Source organism: Notolepis coatsorum (genome assembly GCF_963971535.1).
Source record: "Notolepis coatsorum genome assembly, chromosome: 1".
NCBI classification, from domain to species: Eukaryota; Metazoa; Chordata; class Actinopteri; order Aulopiformes; family Paralepididae; genus Notolepis; species Notolepis coatsorum.
The window spans coordinates 11,317,789-11,345,609 of record NC_140165.1 but is presented as its reverse complement, the minus strand read 5'-3'; the positions used below and the strand labels follow the sequence as shown (position 1 = coordinate 11,345,609).

At 43.6% G+C, this 27,821-nt stretch overlaps 1 protein-coding gene across 1 annotated transcript; it reads left to right on the top strand.

The window, feature by feature from the left end:
- The first annotated feature begins 384 nt into the window (after positions 1 to 384).
- On the top strand, positions 385 to 21,018 carry timmdc1 (translocase of inner mitochondrial membrane domain containing 1). Its single transcript, XM_084315161.1, has 8 exons — positions 385 to 466; positions 2,735 to 3,058; positions 5,902 to 6,067; positions 7,868 to 7,956; positions 8,234 to 8,301; positions 10,015 to 10,093; positions 19,592 to 19,702; positions 20,433 to 21,018. Exons 2-8 carry the CDS (start codon positions 2,763 to 2,765, stop codon positions 20,575 to 20,577), a joined length of 954 nt encoding a protein of 317 aa, XP_084171287.1. The 5' UTR covers positions 385 to 466; positions 2,735 to 2,762; the 3' UTR covers positions 20,578 to 21,018.
- Positions 21,019 to 27,821: the final 6,803 nt, after the last annotated feature.

The following is a 27,821-nucleotide window of genomic DNA, read 5'->3' as shown; positions in this document are numbered from 1 at the left end:
ACACATTCCCCTTGACAGAATCGCTTCATATTTAGTCGTTATGGTGCTATCAACATATCCATTTGTTGTCCGCGATCTTGTTTTCTCCCGGAGTGAGCCGGGGAGTGATATGTGATTCGGTTGTGGGCGGGTCCTGAGCCCAGGACCGTGGATTGTTGCCAATAAAGACGTGTAAATGGCCAATCAGAATCGAGAAATTTGCATGCCGTTGTATAATCTAGATTAATGCTTTAAATCATTTTAATTAATCTCCAAAGTTAAAGCATGAATTTTGACAGCCCTAGTTTTAAGTATTATATAGGTCAATGATTTGTGTACATTTTCAATACCAGCGTTACTTGCCCAACCATGCTAGTTGGTCCTCCACCAGAAGATGGCGCTGTGGTAATATTGTTGTGAACACAGAGCTTCAATGTCACTTGCCTGTTGGTCCAGGGTTAGCAAGCCGGTGGAGTGTCACTCACAGGTGAGGGAAAGCACAAGGACATTATTATAGAATATATTTACGAGTAGAGCTGAAATAATGTGCATTAACAATTACTTTTATTGACACTCGGCAAACGGCTCGTTGTCTGCTAGTTGATGTGATCATGATATAACGTAGCATGCTACTACAGCAAGCTAGTGCTAGAGTCTGGATACTAGTGACACAACTGCTTTGATTTAAGATACGTATTTTGCGCAGCAATAACGTTAGCTATCAGTCACGACAGTGTGGTAACTCGCAAGAAAAGAGAGTTTTTAGATTCAGTAGCAGGAGAGAACACCTTGCATGGCGGCTGCACCAGACACAAATGGGGGACCCTGATGTAAACAAGACGAAAGTCTGATTGATTGATTGATTGAAAAGTTTATTAACAGATTGCAGAATGGGTACAGTACAGTACAGCTCAATACATACAATTGTTAAGAGGATGCAGACCTGAGAAAGACTTTCGTCTTGTTTCCATCAGGGTCCCCCATTTTCAATTCATCATATGACACACATGACATACAGATAGACAGTACTGCTACATCTATACATTTATGACATACCAGATTTTCAAATACAGTACTGTTTGTGATACTAAAAAAATCCAGAAAAAGAGTGTATATACATTTGACATAGAAACTGCATTGGGGTAGGTGAGGTGGGGCTGTACATTGGAGGTGGGGGGGGGGACACTGTACATTGGAATACTGACATACATTTGACATAGAAACTGTACATTGGAGGAGGTTGGGTAGGTTGGGTGGGGCTGTACATTGGAATACTGACAAAGCCATGCTTGGTCTTTATTGTACAACTGGGTTAGGACATTTGTAGGGGCCAGTTTTGAATTGCAGTCTCCCGTAGGTGTTCTTTGAGAGTGTTTTTGAAGCTGGGTAGTGATTCACATTCCTTTACAGCTTTGGGTAGGGTGTTCCACATTGTTGTGGCATAATTGCGAAACGTGTTTAGTCCCTTGTTTGAGCCGAATCTGGGTTTTACATGATTTGTTGAGCTCCCTCTGGTGTTGTGATCGTGGTATTCACTGACCTTTGGGAAGTATTTTGACATGTACATGGGTACCTTGGTCGTGTAGTGTATCTTGTAGACCAGGCCCATTGCAAGTTGCTGTACAGTGGTCGTCTACTCTAAGCCATCCTAGGTTAGCAAAGTGTGCAGGGGTGAGGTGGGTTCTAGGAGTCAGGTCAAGCAGTAGTCTGACTAGTTTGTTTTGAGATGTTTGTAATTTGGTTTTTAGTGCCTTTGAGGTGCTTTGGTACCATGAGGTGCAAGCATAGTCGTAGTACCCTTGAATGAGTACTCCTGCCAGAGTCTTCAGGGTATTCTTGTTTACCAGAGAGGAGATCCGGTACAAGAATCGAGTTCGTTGATTGACTTTTTTTATTACATTGGATGCCATTTTGTCACTTTCTCTGGTCTGCATCCCCTTAACAATTGTACTATGTATTGAGCTGTACTGTACCCATTCTGCAATCTGTTAATAAAGTTTTCAATCAATCAGACCTTACAGACCATGTTGGTTCGAGCAGTGGATCTCAGTGTTTACATTGACAATACTATGGGCAACTCAGGGTGACTAGGGACCGCTCAGTGCCTGGTCCTAACATGGTCCCCCAGGTCTCAGGTTGAGATACATTGGGTCAGAGCTTCTCTCCAGCAACCCTGCCCTGACAGTGATGTGGTGCCTCCCTACAAATGGACTAACTAGCAAGGGGCAATATGGGACCATTTCTCCAAATAAAAGAGCTAGTAGTAGTGGTGGTAAAGGTCAGGATGTCCCAAAGGTTCCAATAGAAAGAGATAACAGACGGTTACTTATCTAAGAACACCTCTCTTGTGTTCTCCGTGTCCTCCTGCCTGTGTATTCTTGCTTGCTAATCGCTTTTGTCACAGAGTTGGGACATCCCATGCCTCAAGTCTTGCACGTGTGTTCAGTGCTTTGAGAAGAGGGCAGTATCGTTAAACAGCTGTTGAGCTGTTGGAGAGTCTTATCCAGTCCCTACAGTCCCGTCTCCCCCCCCCCCCCATCTCTCAGCCCTCAGGCTATTTATTTTTGCTGGAGGATAAACCAAAGCAGTGAGAGAGCAAACATCCTAACTCACGGCCGTGTGTGTGTGTCTCTCTGTCTCTCTCTCTCTCTCTCTCTCTCTCTCTCTCTCTCTCTCTCTCTCTCTCTCTCTCTCTCTCTCTCTCTCTCCCCTTCCTTCCTTCCTGCTTCCTTCCTGCTTCTCTTCTCCAATGCAGCCCTACGCAGTACGCCCGCTGAAGCGTGATGTATCCCGGAGTGGGCCCGGCCTCGTGTTGTAGGCGGCCGGCAGATTCCGCCCCCCAGGGCAGGCTGAACACCGGGCTACTGCAGAGCCTCCTCCAGATCGCCAGCCGTCCCCCCTCCTTCTGCCGTCTGTTACTCCCCAGGGTCCACGCAGCTGACGCACAGATGCCCTCCTCCTCTCCCGCCCCCACCCCGATTCCCGCGCCCGCACCACCCGTGTCCTTCCCCAGCACCCTGGGAAAGCCAGAGTTCCCGGACACGGGGTGGGACCGCATCAAAGACCTCTTCGACAGAGAGTTAGTGTGACTTTTTGATTGTTTCCTCAATTCACTGTTGTTCTCGATGCACCTCAGATGAAGAACCTTATAACTCCGTTTTCAGAGGAACAATGTTCTCAAACTCTATTACTGAGAGTTTGCATTCATTCATAGTTAAAGACAGTAGAGGTTGAGTACTTTATTATCTAAAGATGGTGAGTTAGAGTGTTGCGTTCATTCATAGTTAAAGACAGTAGTCGATGTTGACTACTTTATTATCTAAAGATGGTGAGTTGTTGTGAACATTCATAGTTAAAGACAGTAGAGGTTGAGTACTTTATTATCTAAAGATGGTGAGTTAGTGTTGCATTCATTCATAGTTAAAGACAGTAGAGGTTGAGTACTTTATTATCTAAAGATGGTGAGTTAGTGTGTTGCGTTCATTCATAGTTAAAGACAGTAGAGGTTGAGTACTTTATTATCTAAAGATGGCGAGTTGTTGTGTTCATTCATAGTTAAAGACAGTAGAGGTTGAGTACTTTTATCTAAAGATGGTGAGTTGTTTCGTTCATTCATAGTTAAAGACAGTAGAGGTTGAGTACTTTATTATCTAAAGATGGTGAGTTAGAGTGTTGCGTTCATTCATAGTTAAAGACAGTAGAGGTTGAGTACTTTATTATCTAAAGATGGCGAGTTGGTGTGTTCATTCATAGTTAAAGACAGTAGAGGTTGAGTACTTTATTATCTAAAGATGGTGATTTAGTGTGTTGCGTGCCGTTCATTCATAGTTAAAGACAGTAGAGGTTGAGTACTTTATTATCTAAAGATGGGGAGTTGTGTTCATTTATAGTTAAAGACAGTAGAGGTTGAGTACTTGTATCTAAAGATGGTGAGTTGTTGTGTTCATTCATAGTTAAAGACAGTAGAGGTTGAGTACTTTATTATGTAAAGATGGTGAGTTAGAGTGTTGTGTTCATTCATAGTTAAAGACAGTAGAGTTTGAGTACTTTATTATCTAAAGATGGTGAGTTAGGGGAGCTCCAGTAGCTCACCACGTACCGCGAGTGCTATTTCAGCGCCGTGGACAACCGCGCTCGCGCGGATCTGGGGCTGAGCACGTTCGAATCCCGGACGGCAGCCGTGCCTTTCCCAGAGTGTCTTCCCCCCATCTGAACCCTTTCAGCCTGCTTCTGTCGGTCGAACTTGACCAAGTATGAATGCGAAGAAAAAGCGATAAACGCTAAAAAGAACCAGCTGACTGGTCAAAGTTTAAAAAAAAAGAAAGATGGTGAGTTAGAGTGTTGCGTTCATTCATAGTTAAAGACAGTAGAGGTTGAGTACTTTATTATCTAAAGATGGCGAGTTGTTGCGTTCATTCATAGTTAAAGACAGTAGAGGTTGAGTACTTTATTATCTAAAGATGGCGAGTTGTTGTGTTCATTCATAGTTAAAGACAGTAGAGGTTGAGTACTTTTATCTAAAGATGGTGAGTTAGTGTTGCGTTCATAGTTAAAGACGGTAGAGGTTGAGTACTTTATTATGTAAAGATGGTGAGTTAGAGTGTTGTGTTCATTCATAGTTAAAGACAGTAGAGGTTGAGTACTTTATTATCTAAAGATGGTGAGTTGTTGTGTTCATTCATAGTTAAAGACAGTAGAGGTTGAGTACTTTATTATCTAAAGATGGTGAGTTAGTGTGTTGCGTTCATTCATAGTTAAAGACGGTAGAGGTTGAGTACTTTATTATCTACAGATGGTGAGTTAGTGTTGCATTCATTCATAGTTAAAGACAGTAGAGGTTGAGTACTTTATTATCTAAAGATGGTGAGTTAGTGTTGCGTTCATAGTTAAAGACAGTAGAGGTTGAGTACTTTATTATCTACAGATGGTGAGTTAGTGTTGCGTTCATTCATAGTTAAAGACAGTAGAGGTTGAGTACTTTATTATCTAAAGATGGTGAGTTAGTGTTGCGTTCATAGTTAAAGACGGTAGAGGTTGAGTACTTTATTATCTAAAGATGATAGTGTGTTGTGTTCATTCATAGTTAAAGACGGTAAAGGTTGAGTACTTTATTATCCAAAGATGGTGAGTTAGTGTGTTGTGTTCATTCATAGTTAAGGATGGATATAATTTTTTCTTAAAACACATCAGAAAGGTCTTTATTGCAAAGTAGTTTTCACATACAAGGAATTAGCTTTGGTCGTTTTCGGTGTAACATTAACGGACAGATAATAAAATTAAAAGGTGGAATAAAATAAAATGGAATATGAACTAAATTAAGATAGAAGTATAATTATAAGTAACAAAAAAGATAATAATAATAATAATAATAGGCCAGGGCTGTACACTGTGGTCAAGTATATACACTAATTATAATAAAATAACAATACACTGGGCGGTGCAATTGAGCAGTTATGTGCAAAAAGTGTGAACAGTTTGAAAGAATGCAGGTTATAGCCAACATGCAATATATCCCATTGATTGGTACAATGGGACAGACATTTGTCGTTTTTTTTTATATATCTATAACCTGCATTCTTTCAAATGTATAATTAATTAATAAAACATATATTTAAAAAATAAGAAATACAAATGCCACAGAAGGCATTAAATAATTATTATTTTCAATCATTTCACAATAATTGCATAATTGTGTTTGAATATCTGAGTAATTAGATATTAGGTATACGCACAATCTCAAGCACACGTTCATTTTGATGAGTCCCACACTTTGCTTAGAAATGATCGTACGCACGGTTTACGCACATATCTGTGCGTACGCACCATTGATAAATGAGGGCCCAGATTGTCAAAGGCTTTCTTCATCTCGTACCTTGTGAGAATCATGTCCTTTTTAATTTATTTTTTAAACTCTCCCTACAGAGAGACACAGAGGTACCCAGAGGAGCTGACCAACATCATAAAAGGCGGCCTTACAGGTGCCATGGCGGGCATGATCTACGGAGGCCTGCCTGCCGGGCGCCACGCCAGGGAGAGATACATCCAACTCAACCAGGCTGAGATCTATACCAGCCGTGTGGATGCGGTGGTGAGTGTGAACAAAGCGGCTGTTTCCTGCATTTAGGTTGCGTTAATAATAATAATAATAATAATAATAATAATAATAATAATAATAATAATAATAATAATAATAATAATAATAATAATAATAATAATAATAATAATGCATTTTATTTGGAGGCGCCTTTCAAAACACCCAAGGTCACCTTACAGGCCATAAAAACAAAACAAGACAGTCAAAGTAAAAAATTGTGATCTTGGTTAAAAACAAAACAAACAGCAAGGGAGTATAAAACAGTAAAGTTAAAAACAAAAAAGAATATATTGACACAGGGTACAGTTACGGTGAATATGCCATTTTGAACAGGTGGGTTTTTAGTTGGGAGAACGTGCAAAGGGACCTTGTAGAAGTGGAGCAATCTTCCATTTACTTGTGTATGTACTTTTAGGCAAATTTTCTGAAAATATGGCTAGGGCTTAACACAAGCTTCCCCCATCCTTCACTATTTAGCGCCAGCTTTTCATTTTCGCATTTTCACAATCTTTGTGGAGCTATTGTATATTCTATATTATAGCTATGGAGAGAATAGTATGGCTCATTTGACAGACACTATTTCCAGTCCAACATGTAAAAAAAAGAGTTTGTTTCTACACACTGTAGTTTGTAGTTTATTACACGCTAAACATCGTCCATTTCCAAGATAATCCAGTCTTTTTCCATAGATCGCGAGAAAAAACGCGCTATATGCAATAAGCCCAAACCGTTCTGGTTGATCCCCTGAAACCCCAAATACTCCCAAATCAAAGGTATATACCATGTACACATGTGCCATCACAAAATTATCAAGGGGGGGGGGGGGGGGGGGTGTAGTAGTCTTCCCCCGAAAATGCGATCGTTACAAAACGCTCGGTTTATGTCCGGTAAAGTAAGACACTGTGATTGTTACATAAACATGTTTCAGGTTTGGTAAAATAGACATAGGGGGTCCTCCTTACCTTAGCCAGAAGGTAATCCAAAAAGAATAATTCCAATGATCCCATAGGCGATCGCGATTACTCGTTTATATGTAATTACACGTGTTTACGGGAGACTATAGGTTTTGAGGCGAGCAGATCTGCTAGCGATTTCTTTGGAAGAGCTCCTCCCCCTCAGAGCGAGTCTTGATAGTCGAGTTCATTCATTGCCTCTCCTGTTGCCTTTCTTTCTGAGTTCAAAAGGTAGGCGATACTGGTGAGATTCGATCGGCATTGCAATTCCAACATAGGCAAACGAGCCAGGGACACATAGAATGATCCGGATGATGGTTTAGAACGGGGATCAGAGGAAAAATTATTATTATTACGCGTTTGGCGCTCAAGCGTTGGCGGTGAAACACGTAATATTACATGTTTGGCCTTGAATTAGTTGAGAGGTTAATTCAAACAAGCAATTCAATGTACAGATACCAGTATTGGATATTGGTCTGATAGCAGGCTAAATTAGAATATCACTATCTGAGAATACCAATCTAATCTAATACACGTCTAACGTGCCATAAATCAAAGGAAATTGACCTGATTTGCTGCATCTTTGACTCATTAACTCTCTAATGGGGAAAATGTATTGTATCTTATACATTTTTGTCCAATGACCCAAAAATGTCGGTCATGATGTCTATACTGTTCATTAAAAGTAATGGATCGGATCTGTACTTGGTATCGTCCGATACCCAAATCCCAGGCATCGATATCGGTATTGGGACTGAAAAAGTCAGATTGGTGCATCTGTGTGTGTCCCATCATGTAGCAAACATCTTAATGTTTGTATTGTCTTTACTGTCTCTCTCAGCGCTCGGCTCATAACGCTGCCATCCGTGGGTTTGTCAGATATGGCTGGAGGTGGAGCTGGAGGGTGGCAGCATTCGTCACCTTGTTCAAGTGAGCAGACTGACACATTCTGATCACAATAAAGACACAGTGTTACATCATAGTAATCATATTATGATGATGGTAGATGCACCCAGACTGTAGTAGTACTACTACTACTGCCCTCTGCCCTACGTGTACTCAAAATACTCCCTTTTTCTCCCCTGTCTGTCTTCTGTCTGTCTGTCTGTCTGTCTGTCTGTCTGTCTGTCTGTCTGTCTGTCTGTCTGTCTGTCTGTCTGTCTGTCTGTCTGTCTGTCTGTCTGTCTGTCTGTCTGTGTGCGTGCAGCACTGTGAGCACAGGGTTGTCTGTATACAGAGACGACAACAGCTCAGGTCATTATGCTGTGGCAGGAGGTGAGTCGTCAGACACCTGTCATCCACAAATATGAAAGTCACTTGTATCCTTCATTAACACATCCAGTGCCACGCCTCTTACTCATCGTGAACCCCTCATGCCACCTGTTGACCCCATGTAAACGGTCACCTTGTTTGTAGAGCTATAACCATATTCTATATTATAGCTATGGATACAGTACTATAGTCATTTGACACTGGGTTTCTTCCGGTCAAGATGCAAAAAAGAAAAAAAATGTCTGTCCATACGTTCCCGTGTTATACCGTGGTGAATATAAGTATGGTTTTAGGGCGGTCTATCATAATCCATGAAATGCTGAGTAATAGCCCTACACGTCGATTACATTGTGGACTCTAGCGTTCCTCGCCTGAACCCGCTATTGTTCCGGATTCAAGTTCACATTATTGGTATTATGTTCCATCATGAACGCATGAAAGGGGGGGTGGGGGTATTTTCTGATTATTCGAGCGTCGGTAACGGCATTCACATTGAACACTAGACACGGTTACCAGCCAGATCGCTAAGAAGGCATTGCAGGATCAGGCTAGGATTGACGTCAAAGCGCTCGTACCTTCGGCCGAAAGTGATCCAAAAACAATATTCCAATTTCTTGATCGCCATCTGGTAGATCCAATCCCCATTTGATTGACGTTGTAAACGACCATAACATACGGATCAAGCATAATTGACGGGCTTCGATGTAACCGGCTGAACTGTGTGCTTCGCCGAGAACAAGAAATGCAATCTGAGACCTGGAGTCATTCCACAGCTGAGGATACAATGTTAGAAATGTAGCTCGATACCGCCGCCTGGCAGGATGCGGCCGGTACTGCACCTTTGGATTCCCACTATGCATTTTTCAGCCAACACACAGCACCCTGAGAATGAATCGGGTATTAAAGGGGAACTATTTTACTATTTCTTTCACTATTTGGGCACTTTTACACAATTCCTGTGAGTCTATGGAACACCTCTGTAATATATATATTTTTTTTATTCATTGTTTTGTATTTCTAATCAAGTCCTCAAAAACAGCATTTTTCTACCTCAAGATCTCGAGCTGTTTTGAGCCTGGGCTCCTAAACCACTGCGCGTTCTGGTTCTACCTGAACATTAACATGCAGCAGTGACTATATGACATCACATATAGGGCACATTTTCAAATGACTCAGTTCAGTGAGGGTGAATACTGTGAGAGGAGAATTGGAAGAATGCGCCAATATGAGAATTTTGAGACATAGATCATATTAATATAAGTTCACATAGCTAGGAAACAATGCTAAACACTCAAAAAGGCCATTTATAAGATGGTTCCCCTTTTTTAAAATAAAAAAAAAAAAAAGGAAAAACGACGCAGAAACGAGAATCTTCGTTTATGGCACTGAACCGTTGGGGCACAGAAACGAGAATTCTCGTGAACAGCACTGGATGTGTTAAAAACCACCGTACTACAGATAACTATTGATCTACTGTAGCGTTACTGTGAATGGTGAAGTTACATGTGTGTGTGTGTGTTTATACAGTAGGTAACTGCAAGGTCTGTGTCCCTGTTTGGTTGTAATTGATGTGGAGATAATTAATGTGTGTGTCTCTGTGGCTGAAAGGTCTCTGTGTATCTGACTGCATTTACAATGGTTACGTCCCTCGACATAGATCAATTAATTGTCTGTGTGTGTGTGTGTGTGTGTGTGTGTGTGTGTGTGTGAGAGCAGCTGTGACTGGAGGCCTTTTCAGACTCAACCTGGGCCTCCGGGGCCTGGTGGGAGGAGTCATCCTGGGAGCGGCCATGGGGTAAGACCCCCCCCCCCCCCTTCCCCACAGATCCAGTCCACCTCACACCTCCTGGGTTTAAAACCTCAGTTCTTTGTCTATGATGGATTATAAGGTAACAAACATCAATCTCCTTAAACCCCAAACACATTTACGGTATATTAAGATAAGATGAGATAAGATATTCCTTTATTGATCCCCTTGGGGAAATTCAGGCATCATAGCAGCATTGGGGGGGGGGGGTACAGGTATGGGCAGGGTGATGGTAGAAAACGTAAATATAGGCAATCAAATGAATGTACCGTAGTAGTATAGTAGTACTAGTATAATATTACGGTATAAATATATTCGTATATAAATTCACATAATACGTAAATATCTATATGGTATATAATATTATACCATATTGATACCACATTTAGGTAGCCTGGAGATTGTTTAGTCAACACATGAGGATTGCTGACGTGTGTGTGTGTGTGTGTGTGTGTGTGTGTGTGCGCGTGTGTGTGTGCACGCATATGCATCCATCCACTTGCTTGCCTGGGCGCGTGTGAGCGCGCAGTGAGCACTCTGGCGGCCAGCTGCGCCCCTCGCAGCAACCCTCTGTCTCCCAGCTGGACCCCCCCCCCCCCCCCCCCACTGGGTGCCAGAGGGACTCATGTGCGCCGCAGAGGGCCGTGTTCTGGGCGCTAGAGCAGGGAGGCGGGCCAATGCGGCAGCTGGACCCCTCTATTTATACCACCTCTGTTATTCCAGCCTCATGTAGCGTGGACTGATCTGTGCTGATGTGATGCTCGGCTCTCTCCTCCACTCCTCATGTAGACCGCCCCTCCTCCACTCCTCCTGTAGACCTCCACTCCTCCTGTAGACCGCCCCTCCTCCACTCCTCCTGTAGACCGCCCCTCCTCCACTCCTCCTGTAGACCTCCACTCCTCCTGTAGACCGCCCCTCCTCCACTCCTCCTGTAGACCTCCACTCCTCATGTAGACTGCCCCTCCTCCACTCCTCCTGTAGACCTCCACTCCTCATGTAGACTGCCCCTCCTCCACTCCTCATGTAGACCGCCACTCCTCCTGTAGACCACCCCTCCTCCACTCCTCATGTAGACCGCCCCTCCTCCACTCCTCCTGTAGACCACCCCTCCTCCACTCCTCATGTAGACCGCCCCTCCTCCACTCCTCATGTAGACCGCCCCTCCTCCACTCCTCCTGTAGACCGCCCCTCCTCCACTCCTCCTGTAGACCTCCACTCCTCCACTCCTCCTGTAGACCTCCACTCCTCCTGTAGACTGCCCCTCCTCCACTCCTCCTGTAGACCTCCACTCCTCCTGTAGACTGCCCCTCCTCCACTCCTCCTGTAGACCTCCACTCCTCCTGTAGACTGCCCCTCCTCCACTCCTCCTGTAGACCGCCCCTCCTCCTGTAGACTGCCCCTCCTCCACTCCTCATGTAGACCTCCACTCCTCCTGTAGACCACCCCTCCTCCACTCCTCCTGTAGACCGCCCCTCCTCCACTCCTCATGTAGACCGCCCCTCCTCCACTCCTCATGTAGACCGCCCCTCCTCCACTCCTCCTGTAGACCGCCCCTCCTCCACTCCTCCTGTAGACCTCCACTCCTCCTGTAGACCACCCCTCCTCCACTCCTCCTGTAGACCGCCCCTCCTCCACTCCTCCTGTAGACCGCCCCTCCTCCACTCCTCATGTAGACCGCCCCTCCTCCACTCCTCATGTAGACCGCCCCTCCTCCACTCCTCCTGTAGACCGCCCCTCCTCCACTCCTCCTGTAGACCGCCCCTCCTCCACTCCTCCTGTAGACCGCCCATCCTCCACTCCTCATGTAGACCGCCCCTCCTCCACTCCTGTAGACCGCCCCTCCTCCACTCCTCATGTAGACCCCTCCTCCACTCCTCATGTAGACCCCTCCTCCACTCCTCATGTAGACCGCCCCTCCTCCACTCCTCATGTAGACCCCTCCTCCACTCCTCATGTAGACCGCCCCTCCTCCACTCCTCATGTAGACCGCCCCTCCTCCACTCCTCCTGTAGACCTCCACTCCTCATGTAGACCGCCCCTCCTCCACTCCTCATGTAGACCGCCCCTCCTCCACTCCTCATGTAGACCGCCCCTCCTCCACTCCTCCTGTAGACCTCCACTCCTCATGTAGACCGCCCCTCCTCCACTCCTCCACTCCTCATGTAGACCTCCACTCCTCCACTCCTCCACTCATGTAGACTGCCCCTCCTCCACTCATGTAGACCGCCCCTCCTCCACTCCTCATGTAGACCGCCCCTCCTCCACTCATGTAGACCGCACCTCCTCCACTCCTCCTGTAGACCGCCCCTCCTCCACTCCTCATGTAGACCGCCCCTCCTCCACTCCTCCTGTAGACCTCCACTCCTCCTGTAGACCGCCCCTCCTCCACTCCTCCACTCCTCATGTAGACCTCCACTCCTCCACTCCTCCACTCCTCATGTAGACCGCCCCTCCTCCACTCATGTAGACCGCCCCTCCTCCACTCCTCATGTAGACCGCCCCTCCTCCACTCATGTAGACCGCACCTCCTCCACTCCTCCTGTAGACCGCCCCTCCTCCACTCCTCATGTAGACCTCCACTCCTCCTGTAGACCGCCCCTCCTCCACTCATGTAGACCGCCCCTCCTCCACTCCTCCTGTAGACCCCCCCTCCACTCCTCCTGTAGACCTCCACTCCTCATGTAGACCGCCCCTCCTCCACTCATGTAGACCGCACCTCCTCCACTCCTCATGTAGACCGCCCCTCCTCCACTCCTCCTGTAGACCTCCACTCCTCCACTCCTCATGTAGACCTCCACTTCTCCTGTAGACCTCCACTCCTCCACTCCTCATGTAGACCGCCCCTCCTCCACTCCTCATGTAGACCGCCCCTCCTCCACTCCTCATGTAGACCGCCCCTCCTCCACTCCTCATGTAGACCGCACCTCCTCCACTCCTCATGTAGACCGCCCCTCCTCCACTCCTCATGTAGACCGCACCTCCTCCACTCCTCATGTAGACCGCCCCTCCTCCACTCCTCCTGTAGACCGTCCCTCCTCCACTCCTCCTGTAGACCTCCACTCCTCCTGTAGACCTCCACTCCTCCTGTAGACTCCTCCTCCACTCCTCCTGTAGAAAGACTCCTCCTCCACTCCTCATGTAGACCGCCCCTCCTCCACTCCTCCTGTAGACTCCTCCTCCACTCCTCCTGTAGAAAGACTCCTCCTCCACTCCTCCTGTAGACTCGTCCTGTAGACTCCTCCTCCACTCCTCCTGTAGACTCCTCCTCCACTCCTCCTGTAGAAAGACTCCTCCTCCACTCCTCCTGTAGACGACTCCTCCTCCACTTGTCCTATAGACCCCCCTCCTCTTTGACTTTGATCGGTCTGATCTGGTGGCCGACAGGTTTGAGTTGGATTCTGTGGCAGAGGTGGAGAGGGTGAGAGGTGGAGAGGGTGAGAGGTGGAGAGGGTGAGGTGGTTTGGTGGCTGTAATAGACTGGAGAGGTTGGTTTGGTGTTGTGAGTCTCCTCTCTTCCTTTCCTTTACATTTTCCCCACACCCTAGTTAAGGAAAACTCTTTGGAGAATCTCAGTTACATTCGTTCCTCTAGCCAAAAATATACATTATTAAGAGATAAGGATTAGGTTTTTAAACAGTTTTGTAAGTGTGTTGCTGATCGAAGTGGCACCAACTAAGGCGATTCCTCCTCCTTTAAGTTCTCCTCATCTGATTTCTTCTGTCTTCTCTTCCTTCCTCTTCTCTTCCTCTCTCTCTTCTCTTCTCTTCTCCTGTTGACTCAGCCTAGGGCTGGGCGATATGGCCAAAAATTATATCACGATAACGATATGATAATGTTATCATATCACTCGATATCGATAATTATCGATATTGTTATAATATATATTTTTTTTAAACAAATGTATGTTTATTTTGCAGCAATTCTTTGTTGTTGCCGCCATCTTTAGTGTCACAGCCCCTCACACTCCAGTTCTCAGGCTACAGCTGGTTTGAAAGCGAAAGTAAACCGGCTTCTCTGCTGGCTGTGGCTCCAGGGGAGTTGAATAGTTCTGGCTCTGCTAGTTTCTTTTCTATCTTTTGGAGCTTTTTTGGTGGACAAACCACCGCACATGTGCACCGTGACTCGTGACTGGAGACTAGCTCTGCTAGCACACATAGCCTACTGTGTACAGACGGTTTCAAACTGTATTTTAAATTAGAAAGCAAACAAAATAAATGGACAAGAGAAAAATATATCTCAATTTGGTCAGTATTGTCATTTGGACAATTACTTTAAGTTGCAGGCAAGAAAGACAAGTCTGTCCACTGTCTCTGGTTTTAAAACTGCCCAGTTGCAGGTATATAGGTATATATATTGATATTTTTTTATTATCAATCGATATCGATTATTAAAATACATCGACCAGCTATAACTCAGCCCCTCTGTAAACCCCTATCTCCCTTTCTTCCTCTCTGCCTGTCTGTCTGTCTGCCTGACTGACCCCTCTCTTCCCGTCTGTCTGTCTGCCTGTCTGTCTGCCTGACTGACCAGCCACCTGGAGTGATGTATGTGTTCAAACAGCCCTGGTCTCGGCTCTGCCAGGTGCAGCCAGGCCAGAAGGGGGAGGGATGAAAGTGGGCAGCTAATCGGATAGCACATCACGCTCCAGATCTCATCCACCCACCCACCCCCATCCCCCCCAAACCTCAGTCCCACGTCCCTGGCACGTGGCTGAGGTGTCAGGGGAGGAGGCGGTGGGGGTTATAGGGGTGGGGGGGGGGGGTGGCAGGGGGTTATAGGAACGAATGTAACTGAGTCAATGACAGGCTACTATTACTAGAAGCCAAGTTCTTTTATTGTAGTGAAATGATGGCCAATCTGCGCATACTGATTCAAAGTGTAGTAAACCGACATTGGTGAAACGTTATTCTGTTCTCACTAGATTAAAGGGGTCATATCTTTAGCTGGTGAGGAGTATTGGGAGTCGAACTGGTCAAACTAGAGGTGGTAGCAGAGAGGAGGATGAGGAAAAAGCTGGATGCTATACTGGAAAACCCCTCCCACTCCCTCTATGAGCTAGCCAAGATGAGGAACACGTTCAGCCATAGACTTTAACCCTGACACTCCACTAACCGCCTCGGCCAGTACTTCATGCCAGTAGCCATCAGGCTCCACAACTGTGGGCAATAGTTGGAGAACTAACGGCTCTTAATTACTAAACACTGCACGGACTCTGGCGCAGTGTGCTACTACTATGTATACTGTACCATGTATACTATTATCGATAGTAGTGTTGTCACGATACTGGAATTTTGAACTTCGATAAGATACCTTGAAAAGTATCGATATTCGATACCATTTTTGATACCACAGGAAACATTTTAAATCTTAAAATATATTTTTTTAATGTATTCTATTTAAAGAAAATTAAAAAAAAATTGTTGCTGGTCGATTCTCCTCAGCTTCTCTCTGGTACTATAAGAGAAGAGAAATATAACACTTTTAAAACCCTCTGTTTCTCTTTAGATCAGACACTTAATACATCACTAAATGATCTAATCTAATCTTAGAAATTAAGTAAAGTTAATAGTTCTGCGTGTTAAGCATAACAGCATCTAAGTTAATTTACTTCTGAGTTCTGACCATTATAGTCAAAGTATTTTCCTATGAACTGAAACTCATAAGATCACATAACAAGGCTAGCATCATTGGCGTTCAGTTACAGCTGTATTGGCCAACGTTTGCAAGCTATCTAGCCAGCTACTGCACCACAAACTGCTAGCCAGCCAGCCAACCGAAACAAAATATGGTCTCCGCCAATCACATCGATTTGTACAGTGAGTTAGATAGCCACTCCATTGCGAATTAAAAGGTAGCCAGCACAGCCCGTATTAGCTAGCCTAGCTACAGTGGCTAGGTAGCTAACGTTAGCCAATGGAATAACAATAGCTAGCTAGCAGCTGCAAAAATGAACAGCAATGATGTTATCAGCCGTTGATATTATGAGCTATCAGTAGCTAGCCAGCTATATAATGTTAGACAACGCCTTGTGTATTAAACTAAAGTTAATAGTTTACTGGGCCATTTTGTGTAATCGTTCAGTGATGTTGAAAGAGGAGCTGTCACGACAAGTTGCCGGAGGCTCTGCACTTGGAGCGAATTAGAGGATTTGTTGACGACACGGGTCTGTGAGGGGGAGGGGCAATGCGTGCACTGCAGCCAGCGTGTGTGTGCCTGTGTGTCAACAACTTGCTGTAGGAGAGAAGTCGGCGAGAAAGCCAGCTGGTATTGATAGTGCAGAAAGTATCGATATTGCGGGCAATGTGTATTGAAACTGTTTTAAATATTCAGAATCGATATGTATAGAAAAATCTATATTTTTGACAACACTAATCGATAGTGTATACATTTTCTACAGTGTATTGCCATGCTATTATTATGTTCTATTCCATTATTATTTATATTTTAATCTTTTTCCTAAAACCAAACATTCTATGAGGCCACAAAGTCAGTCAGTAATTCTTTGTCTAATGGACCAACTCCAAAAAGTGTCACTTGATGACAAATTCAAGTCTTGATGCTCTGATGTACAGCTCAGCGAGACAGTCATCTGTGTTTATATATATTGAATTAACTGTCCATGATCTTTGGAATAGCACAATGTAAATTCTGTTTTAGGGTGGATTACCCTTTTAACCAGTTAACTGGCAACGGCCCGGGGCCTTTTAAGGACAATTTGCCCACCAGTGGAACACTGCACTCGACTTAAAGCCATGTTTGTTGCTGTTCGAATGCCCCCTCACTTGACAAAATCCGCTCAGCGGTTCTCAAGTTACATGCCGTTATGTCAGGTGTGCGACTTTGTACACGCGAGCATCAGATTACCACCCCCGACTCCCGAGGCTCTGGAACTGTCAATCATTTGCCGATTGTGAATATTATTGGACAGGGCTGTAGCCAATGAGTGTAGCTTTCCAATGATACCCCACATGGGGGCGTGCGAATCAGGGATCTAGGTGAAAAGTCACAAGCGCAAACCAGAAGTGAAAGATACACGGAATGCATTGCCGTCAATGAGGAAATGGATTACTGGAGAACTTTTAATTTTGTACACAGTTTACCAACATCGCTCTAAATCACCCATTTCTGAACCGATGTTTATGAAATTTGGACCTGTTCTACATAAGACTTCAGGCTATGGACCAATTATTTTGGATCTTATATTTTTGGATATTGCAACTACTACAGAAAAACGTGAGTACAAGTACAACTCAAGTTCAACCCTATGTTACTCTATTTAATTAGCACTAAAAGTAAGAAACTTCAGAATGTTATCTTTCAAAAGAAACCAGGCTTATGCATGTGCTATAAGTATAAAGTATAAAGATACGCTTTGCAAAAAAAGTATGCAGTCCTCAAAAACAAAAATGGCCACTTTTCTGGGTGCCTATAACTCTGGAGTCCGGCCTGTTGGGCCCCTCCTCCCTGGGAATTTTCACATTTTTCTTTTTTTTTTACATAATATGAAACTACAGGTTCATACCTTAAAATCTTTAGGCCAATCACTAATAACAATCAACACTCTTTAGGCCAATCACTAATTAAATCAAATCAAATGTATTTGTAAGGCCCGACAACACACGTTAATGTCCCCATGGGCCGGACACGTCTTCTTTAAACAAGTCAAGAAACATCACAATAAATCAAGAACAAAACAAAAACACCATGAAATCCAAAACAAAATGTAAAATAAATAAATGAATGCAACACTCCCAGACATACCCCACACAAAGGTAAGGGAAAAACTCACTAAAAACCAATTTCCAATAGCAATAGGAAAAAAGCACCACAGGCAATGTGGACGGGAGAAACCTTAGAATGGCCGTTCAAGGGGGGGGATCTCCCTTCTTAGTTGTCGGTGATAGTGTTGCTATAAAACGGGAGAAACAGTTGGTAAGCATGTACATATCCGTGTAATGAAACACAAATAAGTACATGCAATAGCAACTGGGGTACGTAAGAACATTTTGAAATATTGAAAATAGAGCTGATGACGGATCCATTTGAGGTATGGGGGGGGCGGCGGCGTAGAGAGGATCGCATCCTCCCGGCCATCACCACGGGACGTCCACCACTTCGGTCATCACCACGAGACATCCACTCACAGGGAGACGGGGACAGGCGTTAAGACAGTTTGCGTGATTGTGATGGGCGGACATAGCAATAGATACATGTAGTAAGCATATATGTGAATAGAATAGATACATGTTGTAAGCATACATGTGACTAGAATAGAAGTACTTAACCCAGCAATGAACTAGAACAGGCATGGTTTAGAGTGACGTTTTAGAAGATGGTATGAAGCTGATCCATGACCTCAATGGTGCACATAACCAATGTTAGACTCATTAGTTATGAGACTAATATACACACACATGACTAATATATACATAACCATTTAGACTCAACATCTTTAGGCCAATCACTAATAACAATCAACACTCTTTAGGCCAATCACTAATTAGACTCAACATCTTTAGGCCAATCACTAATAACAATCAACACTCTTTAGGCCAATCACTAATAACAATCAACACTCTTTAAGCCAATCACTGCATCCATTCTTTTCACATCTAGTAATAGGAGTGGGGGGGGAAAACGATACAGCAATATATTGCGATATTTTGCGTGCCGATAATATGTCAATACAGTGACTCCAAGTATCAATATTTATCATATATATATATATATATATATATTAGTATTGCCATTGGTCAGTTTGTGATGCACACTAAAGAATCTGATAAGCCTTCATGTAAATTCTGTGAATAAATACATAATTCCTTTTTACATTTACATTTACATTTAGTCATTTAGCTGACGCTTTTATCCAAAGCGACTTACAAGTTCTGTACGACAAGTCATCAGGAAGGGTACAACTCTATCAGCTGAGTAACAATGTTCATCAAAGTGTTGCGTGTTACAGTGTAGGTTAGTTTATTAGGACAAGTGCATGACCGTAAGGTTAGTCAGGGTTAGATTTTTTTTTTATTTTTTTTGTATTATTATTATTTCAGATAATGGTTGAAGAAGTGCGTCTTAAGTCGACGGCGGAAGATTGGACGGGTTTCGGCTGTCCTAACTGGGGTCGGTAGTTCATTCCACCATTGTGGGGCAAGGACTGAGAATAGGCGGCATCTCTTTGATGACCCTCCCGGGGCTTGGATAGGAGTAGGTCTGAGGCGGCCAGAAGATGCAGAGCGTAGGGGTCTTGAGGGTGTGTAGTTAGAGACCATTGACCGGAGGTAGGCGGGAGTGGTTCTTTTTGCCTTTTTTATGCATATTTCTTCTTCAGTTACACAGATGTCATGATGTATCGTAGATGAAACCTCTTGCAATATATGGATTTTCACAGATATTGTGTATATCATGATATCATTAGCGAGGGCCAAATATGGTCACAGTATCAATGTCCCATGTCCAGTAAGGCTGTTCTGATGCTCTCAGGCTCCCTGCCGGCGCTATGATCCTGGGCATGCAGAGCCTGAGTGGAGAAACCGCCAGAGAGAGGAGGAGGAGGGAACGGAGAGAGCTGTATGAACACAAGCTTGCAGAATGGTATTATGGCACTCTTTTAACTCTTTGACTGCCACGCTGTTTCCCCATCTTTACTCCCTGGTGCCAGCGTTATTGACCATTTTCACGATGTTTGCGGACCCATCGTAAATTCTATATTATAGCTATGGAGACAATAGTATGGCTCATTTGACAGGCACTATTTATAGTCCAACAGGGACAAACCAGTGGGGGGGGGCAGCGCCCCGCTACGAGGGCCATTTCATGTATGCACAAGGAGATATAATAATGATAATCTAGCGTTGATTTCAGGAAGATTCGATAATCAGGCGAAAAATGACAACGTGATAACGTGATAGTGCATTCCACTAAAACGCTATTATCGCGTCTTTTCCTGGGATTACTAAGAATCACCAAAACTATACTCATATTCAAAACGGAAATGTACGAATGAAAAAACAATCAGTTTTTTGCACGTTGACCAGAAGCAACTCACTGACAATCAACGGTGTTATTAGACCCATAGCTATAATATAAGATATATTTTAAGCACTTGCAAATTTCGCAGTCTCCCCATTGATTAAAGCCCTGGCGTTGTAGCCAGAAGGTAGACAGCGACCCCTGGCGCTGATTGAGTTCATATTAAAATTATTTTATGTTTTCCATGTTTGTGGGCCTGTTTATATGTCTAACGACACATCCATTTGTATTCACATTACTTTTCATTCTGTTTGATATTAACCAATCACTTGCCTTCACTGTGACCATGAAGGGCCGCCCGTCTGCAGTTGACGGACGATCTGATTGGTGATCTGAGGACCAAAGCTGAGGGAACCAACCAGGATGTGCAGAGGATCCAGGAGCTGCTCAGCCTACCACAGAACGAGGGCGCCGCCCAGGACTCTGACAGCCAATGACAGCCATTGCAGGACTGTGATTGGCTGATGGATACGCATCCTCATTAGCGGACATTGAAGGCTGGACTTCACACGCTATCATACGGATAAACTGGGTTACCTGTTTGCCAAGACTCTGACTGTAGACATGGTCTTCTATTGAATGAACTATGTGTTGAAGATATTTATGAAGTTCTGAGGCCATCACATTTACATTTATCAATACTGTTTTTTTGTACAAGCCCTGTCTTGTGTAAATAATGTAAGTCCTTGGATAATCTGAATACTGAATGAGGGATGACACTGTAGCGGCCGGGAGAACAGTTCCAAACGTCCCCTGAAGAGACTCTTCTCAATACTGTTATGTCAACGTAAATACTTTACAATATTCAAACAGGGTTTCATTTGTGTGCAGAGAAAATAAACGTATTGAAACTGAAGACTATTAGTCAACTAAGAATGTCTTTAGTTGAGGGCAGCCGTATTCAATAAGCTTCTTGAAACATGCAATTTAAGAGAAAGCATGATGTCATCGTAAGTTACGGTTAACTCATTGACTGCCAAAAACGAGTATTCGTTTTATGTTTTTATTATTTTTTATTATGATACTAGAGTCAGACACTCTCCCACACCTTGTGTATGGATTTGGTAACACTGTGATAACGATCGAATCCCGATGGGTGGCAGTGTCGCCTACCTTTTGAGTACATCTGGGCCCGTTTCCTGTCCCCCATATGAACTCTGCACGGCAAACTGTTTATCAGAGAGTCTGCAATAGTGATCGTGTGTAGCGAACGATTGGAGATTATTATGAAGAGGAAAAACAAGGTGACGATCCATCCAGAAGTTGCTTTTTCACCAGACTACGTTGGAGTACGCATTTCTGGTAAATCATAAAAATACTGAAGCCAAACCGGCCGAGTATGTAACGTTATCTGTTCACTGCGCTGCAGTAGTCGCAAGAGCACTCTAGAGCCAGAATATTTCACTGAAATGTTCAGCGATAGCAACACAGACAGCGAGATTACTGAGTCAGACCCAGATGAGCCGGAATGGATGCCAATTCGAGAAGCAGGTAAGATTACCCATGGTGGTTTTGTGAATAGAACAATGTTTCAACATGAGGCATGAGCCCTTTGACCTGGAAATGTATAAGTGTCAAGCAACAAGCACGAACCGCTTGCTTCGTAAAAGACGCGATATCTCTCTTCCTATAAAATTTTCAGGGATTTTTGGGAAATGGCCACTCTTTTTAGCGTGGGATTGCGCAGGAACGGATGTATGTAGAAATAAACGGTTTGATCCCTGTTGCAGTATAAATATTGCCTTTCAAATGAGCCATAGTATGTCTCCATAGCTATAATATAGAATATACGATGGGTCTACAAATATCGTTGAAACGGTCTGAAACACTGGCGCCAGGGAGTAGAGATGGGAAAACAGTGGCAGTCATTGAGTTAAGAGCAAGCATGATGTCATCGTAAGTTAACTTACGATGACATCATGCTTGCTCTTAACCGTAACTTACGATGACATCATGCTTGCTCTTAAAAAACGTAACTTACGATGACATGCTTTCTCTTAAGAGCAAGCATGATATCATGGTAAGTTACGTTTTAAGAGCAAGCATGATGTCATCGTAAGTTACGTTTTAAGAGCAATCATGATGTCATTGTAAGTTACGGTTAAGAGCAAGCATGATGTCATAAGTTACGGTTAAGAGCAAGCCACAGTCGTGTGGTGTGATTAAAACTAAGCATGACATCTAGGGCTGTCTTAAATACTTCGAAGCTTCGAAGCCTTGTTCGATTCGAATGGGAAAATAAAATTGAATATAAAAAATAAATTTAGTTTTTTTTACCTGCAAAATCGTGTGCCTCCAATGCAATGGACGTCATACGCCTCATTAACCCCGCCTCTCTTTGTTAACTACAACAAGCACATGGAGATTCCTCATTAACTCCTCTCTGTGTTGAATACAACTTGCTGCTTTTATAAAGCCTCAAATGACGGCTTACAATATTTCATAAAAGCAAAGTGTTTAGTTTGTCTAAGATTTTAAAAGGTTTAAACTTTACAGCACTGACAATTCTCTAGTATTTTTAGTTTTACCTGTGTTTGATAAGACACCTATTCAGCAGCAGTGTCCCCGACCCATATACAAACATGTCTTAATAAAACTTGCTTAATTAAGTTTTCTAATTTGATCACACACACCGAGAGAGAGAGAGACACACGGACATCAGGTGACACCCATGCAAACCACACACACACCAAACCAGTTTAACTATTGAGGGCCAGACCCTGTATTGTATTGGAGATGGGATTTAAACAGCTTGTTGAGAACATCAACTCACGCAGTGTAGCCGAGACTTGTCATGGAGGGACCTATCGTTTGCTGTGCTGTGAAACCTGCTTTGCTTTGCCTGCTGAATAAAACAACCTCTATCAATTGAGCCATTGTCTCTGAAACCAATCTCCAGTTGAATTCTTCCTTGGAAACCAGCGCTCTGCTCACAGAATATACTTCAGGAAGCTAAGCTTATTGATCCCTACCCCCTTACATACAATTTTTTCTTCCATTAGATTTGACTTGATATAACAATTTAGTGTAATACATTATATAATATTTTTACTTATAATACAAAAAGAAAAGATGTAGTTGCTTGACAGCAGTAAATACAAAACACTACATAACACAATATAACATATGTTTATCCGCATTACTCTTTTCTATATTTCTCTAATGTGTATTTTTTAAGCTGCTTTTTAAATTGTGCAATATGTTTACTTATTTTGATGTATTCAGGTAAGTCATTCCACAACTTCATTCCACAAACGGATATGCACATGCTTTTCAGCGTAGTGTGTACCATTGGTTGTTTAAGATTCCCTCTCCCTCTTAAGTTATATTCTCCTTCCCTGTCTGAATGAATGAATGAATGAAAACTTTATTTAACAGATTGCAGAATGGGTACAATACAGTACGGCTCAATACACACAATTGTTAAGAGGATGCAGACCAGAGAAAGGCGTTTGTCTTGTTTACATCAGGGTCCCCCATTTTCAATTCATATTGACATTTATGACATACTCAACATACATGACATTATGGCATAGGGACATACAGGTATTTAGTACTGATACATTTGTGACATATACGGTATTCAAATATACAGTACTGTTACCCATAGATCCTGACAGAGTATATACATATGATGGGGAGGGGGTGGGTGGGTGGGAGAGAAATATACATACGGTGGTTAGGAGACTACCTTTGGAGGGGGTGGGTGGGTGGGAAAGAAATATACATACGGCGGGGAGAGAATATATACATGCGGTGGGGAGGAGACTGTCTATTAGGAGGGGGTGGGGGGGTTGTACATTTACGGTGGCCAGTTTCGAATTGCAGCCTCCCGTAGGTGCTCTTATATCCTACATTGTTGACTATTCTTATTGCTTTTTTTTTTTACATTGCGCATATTGGCTGTAGAGTGCTTTTGTATAGGTGTTACTCCACACCTCCGCACAGTAGTTCATATATGGAAGGAAGAGCATAGAGTACAGTGTATACAGTGTTTTTTGTTTTTTTATTATCTTACATAAAACACCAACACTCCGTGCCAATTTTGTCCTGACATATTTTACTTTACGTTTCCAGTTGAGTTTGTGGTCTATTATTACACCCAGAAATGTATTCTCAAATACCCTTTCTAGTTTAATACTATCACTCATTAGTTCAACCGGTGTGTTTTCTTCTATATCATGTTTACCAAATATCATGAATTTGGTCTTCTTTATATTTAATGATAATTTATTTGCATCAAACCACACTTTCAGCTTGGATAGCTCAGCTGAGACATTCTTTAACAGCTTTTGGAGGTTTTCTCCCTCACAGAAGACATTTGTATCGTCAGCATTCAATATTTTAGACGCATTACCTATATCATTTATGTACGGTATGAATAATTTAGGGCCCAGAATTTACCCTTGCGGCACACCACAGTGTATGTTTGACTGAGTGGACCTGTATTCCCCCAACTGCACAAACGGTTGTCTTTGTTCTAGGTAACTTTTTAACCACTTGAGCCCTACTCCTCTGATCCCATACCTTTCCAATTTTAGTAGCAGAATATCAGAATATATATATAATATAGTGACGGGCCAGCTGTTAGCAGTGGCCGATGGTGCTAGCTGGTAGCTGCAGAGTGGAGCAAGCCGGTCAGATCTCTCCCTCCTAGTTTGAGCAGTAGGCCAGCTGTGGTCAGCTGTTGGGCAGTGTCTGATGGTCCTAGCTGTAGCTCATAGCTGCGTTGGTCGTGTCCAGCTGCAGAGTGGAGCAGGCTGTTAGGCATATGCTTCTCTGGAGCAGTGGAGTCAGCTGGGGTCAGCCGGGCTCAGCTTCCTCTCTCTGGGGCAGTGGTCAGTATGGCCGGCGGGCATTGGTTTGGCACAGAGATGGAGGAGCCCCCCTGAGAAACCGCAAAGGAGAGGGGTACATAGGTGTACGTGGGAGAGAAAGACAAAGGAGATAGATGTTGTAGTGAGTGCCAGCTGGAAAACAGAAATCAACAAAGCTCTGTATATCTCACTATCCAGTCTCTTTTTCTTTTCTTTTTTTTCTCAGCCACGCTTTAAAAAATGTTGCCCGTTATCACATTTCTTTCATTCAAATCACATTCATAGTGTTTACAGTGCAATAAAACTTTTCTGAATTACTGTTCAACAGTTCAAAGTCGTCTTAACCTCTGTTCGGTATCCACAGTTTAAAACATGACAGTCTTCTCGATACACACATTACAATAGACAGAGCTCTTTTTCTATTATTTCCCCCTTATCTGTTTACATGTAAAATGGTAGAAAGGGTCTACTCCTAGCCTGAAGTCAGGTAATTCTATACCCTCAACTCAGCTACAACAAGCAGGGCAGTTTCCTAAGTCATGACAACAAAAAAACAACTGTCTCTTAGAGTCTCGTCGGCAAACAGGTCACAATGATGTCTGCAGGTCACATGAAATTAGATGATCGCCGTTGCTAGCAGCTACTAACCATGTAAGTACTGAACAGGTCAAATAGAGACTGAATGGCAAATGACGGTAGGTCTGAAAAACACAGGTAAATTCTCCCGACTCACAGTCCCTCATTCCCGCCTCCTTGTGAGAAAAAAAAACCCTTATAGTACAGACAAACAAAAATGAATGGAATTAACCCTTAGAGCAGTGCCTTCCTCGTCCATGAACCCCATGAAAAGTACCCTCATACCCTAGTTTTCCTTAGAAAACACTAGAGATTTGACCAGGTAAGATAATTAAAGATAATCAACCCCTGTGAAACATACTGTCTCTTGTTCCTTTTACGGCAGGATCACCTATTCACAGCATTCCAAAGGACCTTTTAAAAAAAAACTAAAAAATCCTCTCTCAGGATGAATGAATGAATGAATGAATGAATGAATGAATGAATGAATGAATGAAAACTTTATTTAACAGATTGCAGAATGGGTACAATACAGTACGGCTCAATACATACAATTGTTAAGGGGATGCAGACCTGAGAAAGACGTTTGTCTTGTTTCCATCAGGGTCCCCCATTTTCAATTCATATAGACATTTATGACATACATAACATACATGACATTTATGGCATAGGGACATATAGGTATTTAGTACTGATACATTTGTGACATAGGCGGTATTCAAATATACAGTACTGTTACCCCTAGATCCTGACAGAGTATATACATATGATGGGGAGGGGACTGTACATTAGGAGGGGGTGGGTGGGTGGGAGGGGAATATACATACGGCGGGGAGGGAATATATACATGCGGTGGGGAGGAGACTGTCTATTAGGAGGTGGTGGGGGTTTTGGGCATTTACGGTGGCCAGTTTCGAATTGCAGCCTCCCGTAGGTGCTCTTTAAGGGCGGTTTTGAATGTGGGCAGGGATTCACATTCCTTTACAGCTTTGGGTAGGGCGTTCCACATTGTTGTGGCATAATTGCGAAACGTGTTTAGTCCCTTGTTTGAGCCGAATCTGGGTTTAACATGATTTGTTGAGCTTCCTCTGGTGTAGTGGTTGTGGTATTCACTGACCTTTGGGAAGTATTTTGACATGTACATGGGCACCCCGGTCGTATAGTGTATCTTGTAGACCAGGCCCATTGCAAGTTGCTGTACTCTGTCGTCTACTCTAAGCCATCCTAGGTTGGCAAAGTGGGCAGGGGTGAGGTGGGTTCTGGGGTTCAGGTCAAGTAGTAGTCTGACCAGTTTGTTTTGTGATGTTTGTAATTTTGTTTTAAGCGCCTTTGAGGTGCTTTGGTACCATGAGGTGCACGCATAGTCATAGTACCCTTGAATGAGTGCTCCTGCCAGAGTCCTCAGGGTATTCTTGTTTACCAGAGAGGAGATCCGGTACAAGAATCTAGTTCGTTGGTTGACTTTTTTTATTACATTGGATGCCATTTTGTCACAGGAAAGATTTGCCTCTAGGATGGAACCCAGGTAGGTAATTTCGTCTTTCCTTGTGACAATATTGTCACCCACTGTAACTGAGAAGCCGTCGGTCTTGCTGAGTTTGTTATTTGAACCGAAGAGAATGGACTCTGTTTTGCCCATGTGTAATGATAGTTTGTTATCAGCGAGCCATATGCAGATTTTGCCTAGTTGCCTAGTTAAGGATCACCCTTAACACAGCTGTCTCCCTCTGCTAACAGCCCTAATTCCAAAGCGATTGTACAATCCCACAGCACAGTCCCAATTCCTGCTCCTTTGTGAAAAGCAATGCCTCAAATACAGAGCCTGCAGAGCGAAACTAGCGCTATATATATATATATAATTTTGAAGCCCCAAAAACCCCCACCCCTCTTCTTCGGGACGCAGACTTGAACTCAACATCTTTTATTATACTCGTGGGTAGCCCCCGCACCCCGTCTATAGGGCACGAGTCTAATCCTAATACTTTCAGGACGTACCAAGATTGAGAAACTATAGAAAAAACCATCGCCAGTCTACCAAGCACACAGTAATATACACAAAACAAATATCTCTGACAGGCACCATGTTCTAGTTTAGACCTCTAATTTTACATTTTAAAACAAAAATGCTTTAAACAGAAATCAAAATGTCAACAGCTCACCGAGGGTCCCTCATCACGCGTCCACAAGGATAAGGTCCATGCCGGAGGCGACAGCCAAGCGGACCGCACAGCGGTACTCTCCCCACCGCGTCCTGCACGGAGGAGCCTCTAGGAGGTCGAGACAGGCAG

Bases quoted from the DNA above. Each gene is read 5' to 3' on its own strand.
- timmdc1 (XM_084315161.1), top strand. From the start codon at position 2,763: ATGTATCCCGGAGTGGGCCCGGCCTCGTGTTGTAGGCGGCCGGCAGAT. The intron at 6,068-7,867 runs GTGAGTGTGAAC...TGTCTCTCTCAG, and splicing joins CCAGCCGTGTGGATGCGGTG to CGCTCGGCTCATAACGCTGC. The intron at 7,957-8,233 runs GTGAGCAGACTG...GTGTGCGTGCAG, and splicing joins GCATTCGTCACCTTGTTCAA to CACTGTGAGCACAGGGTTGT.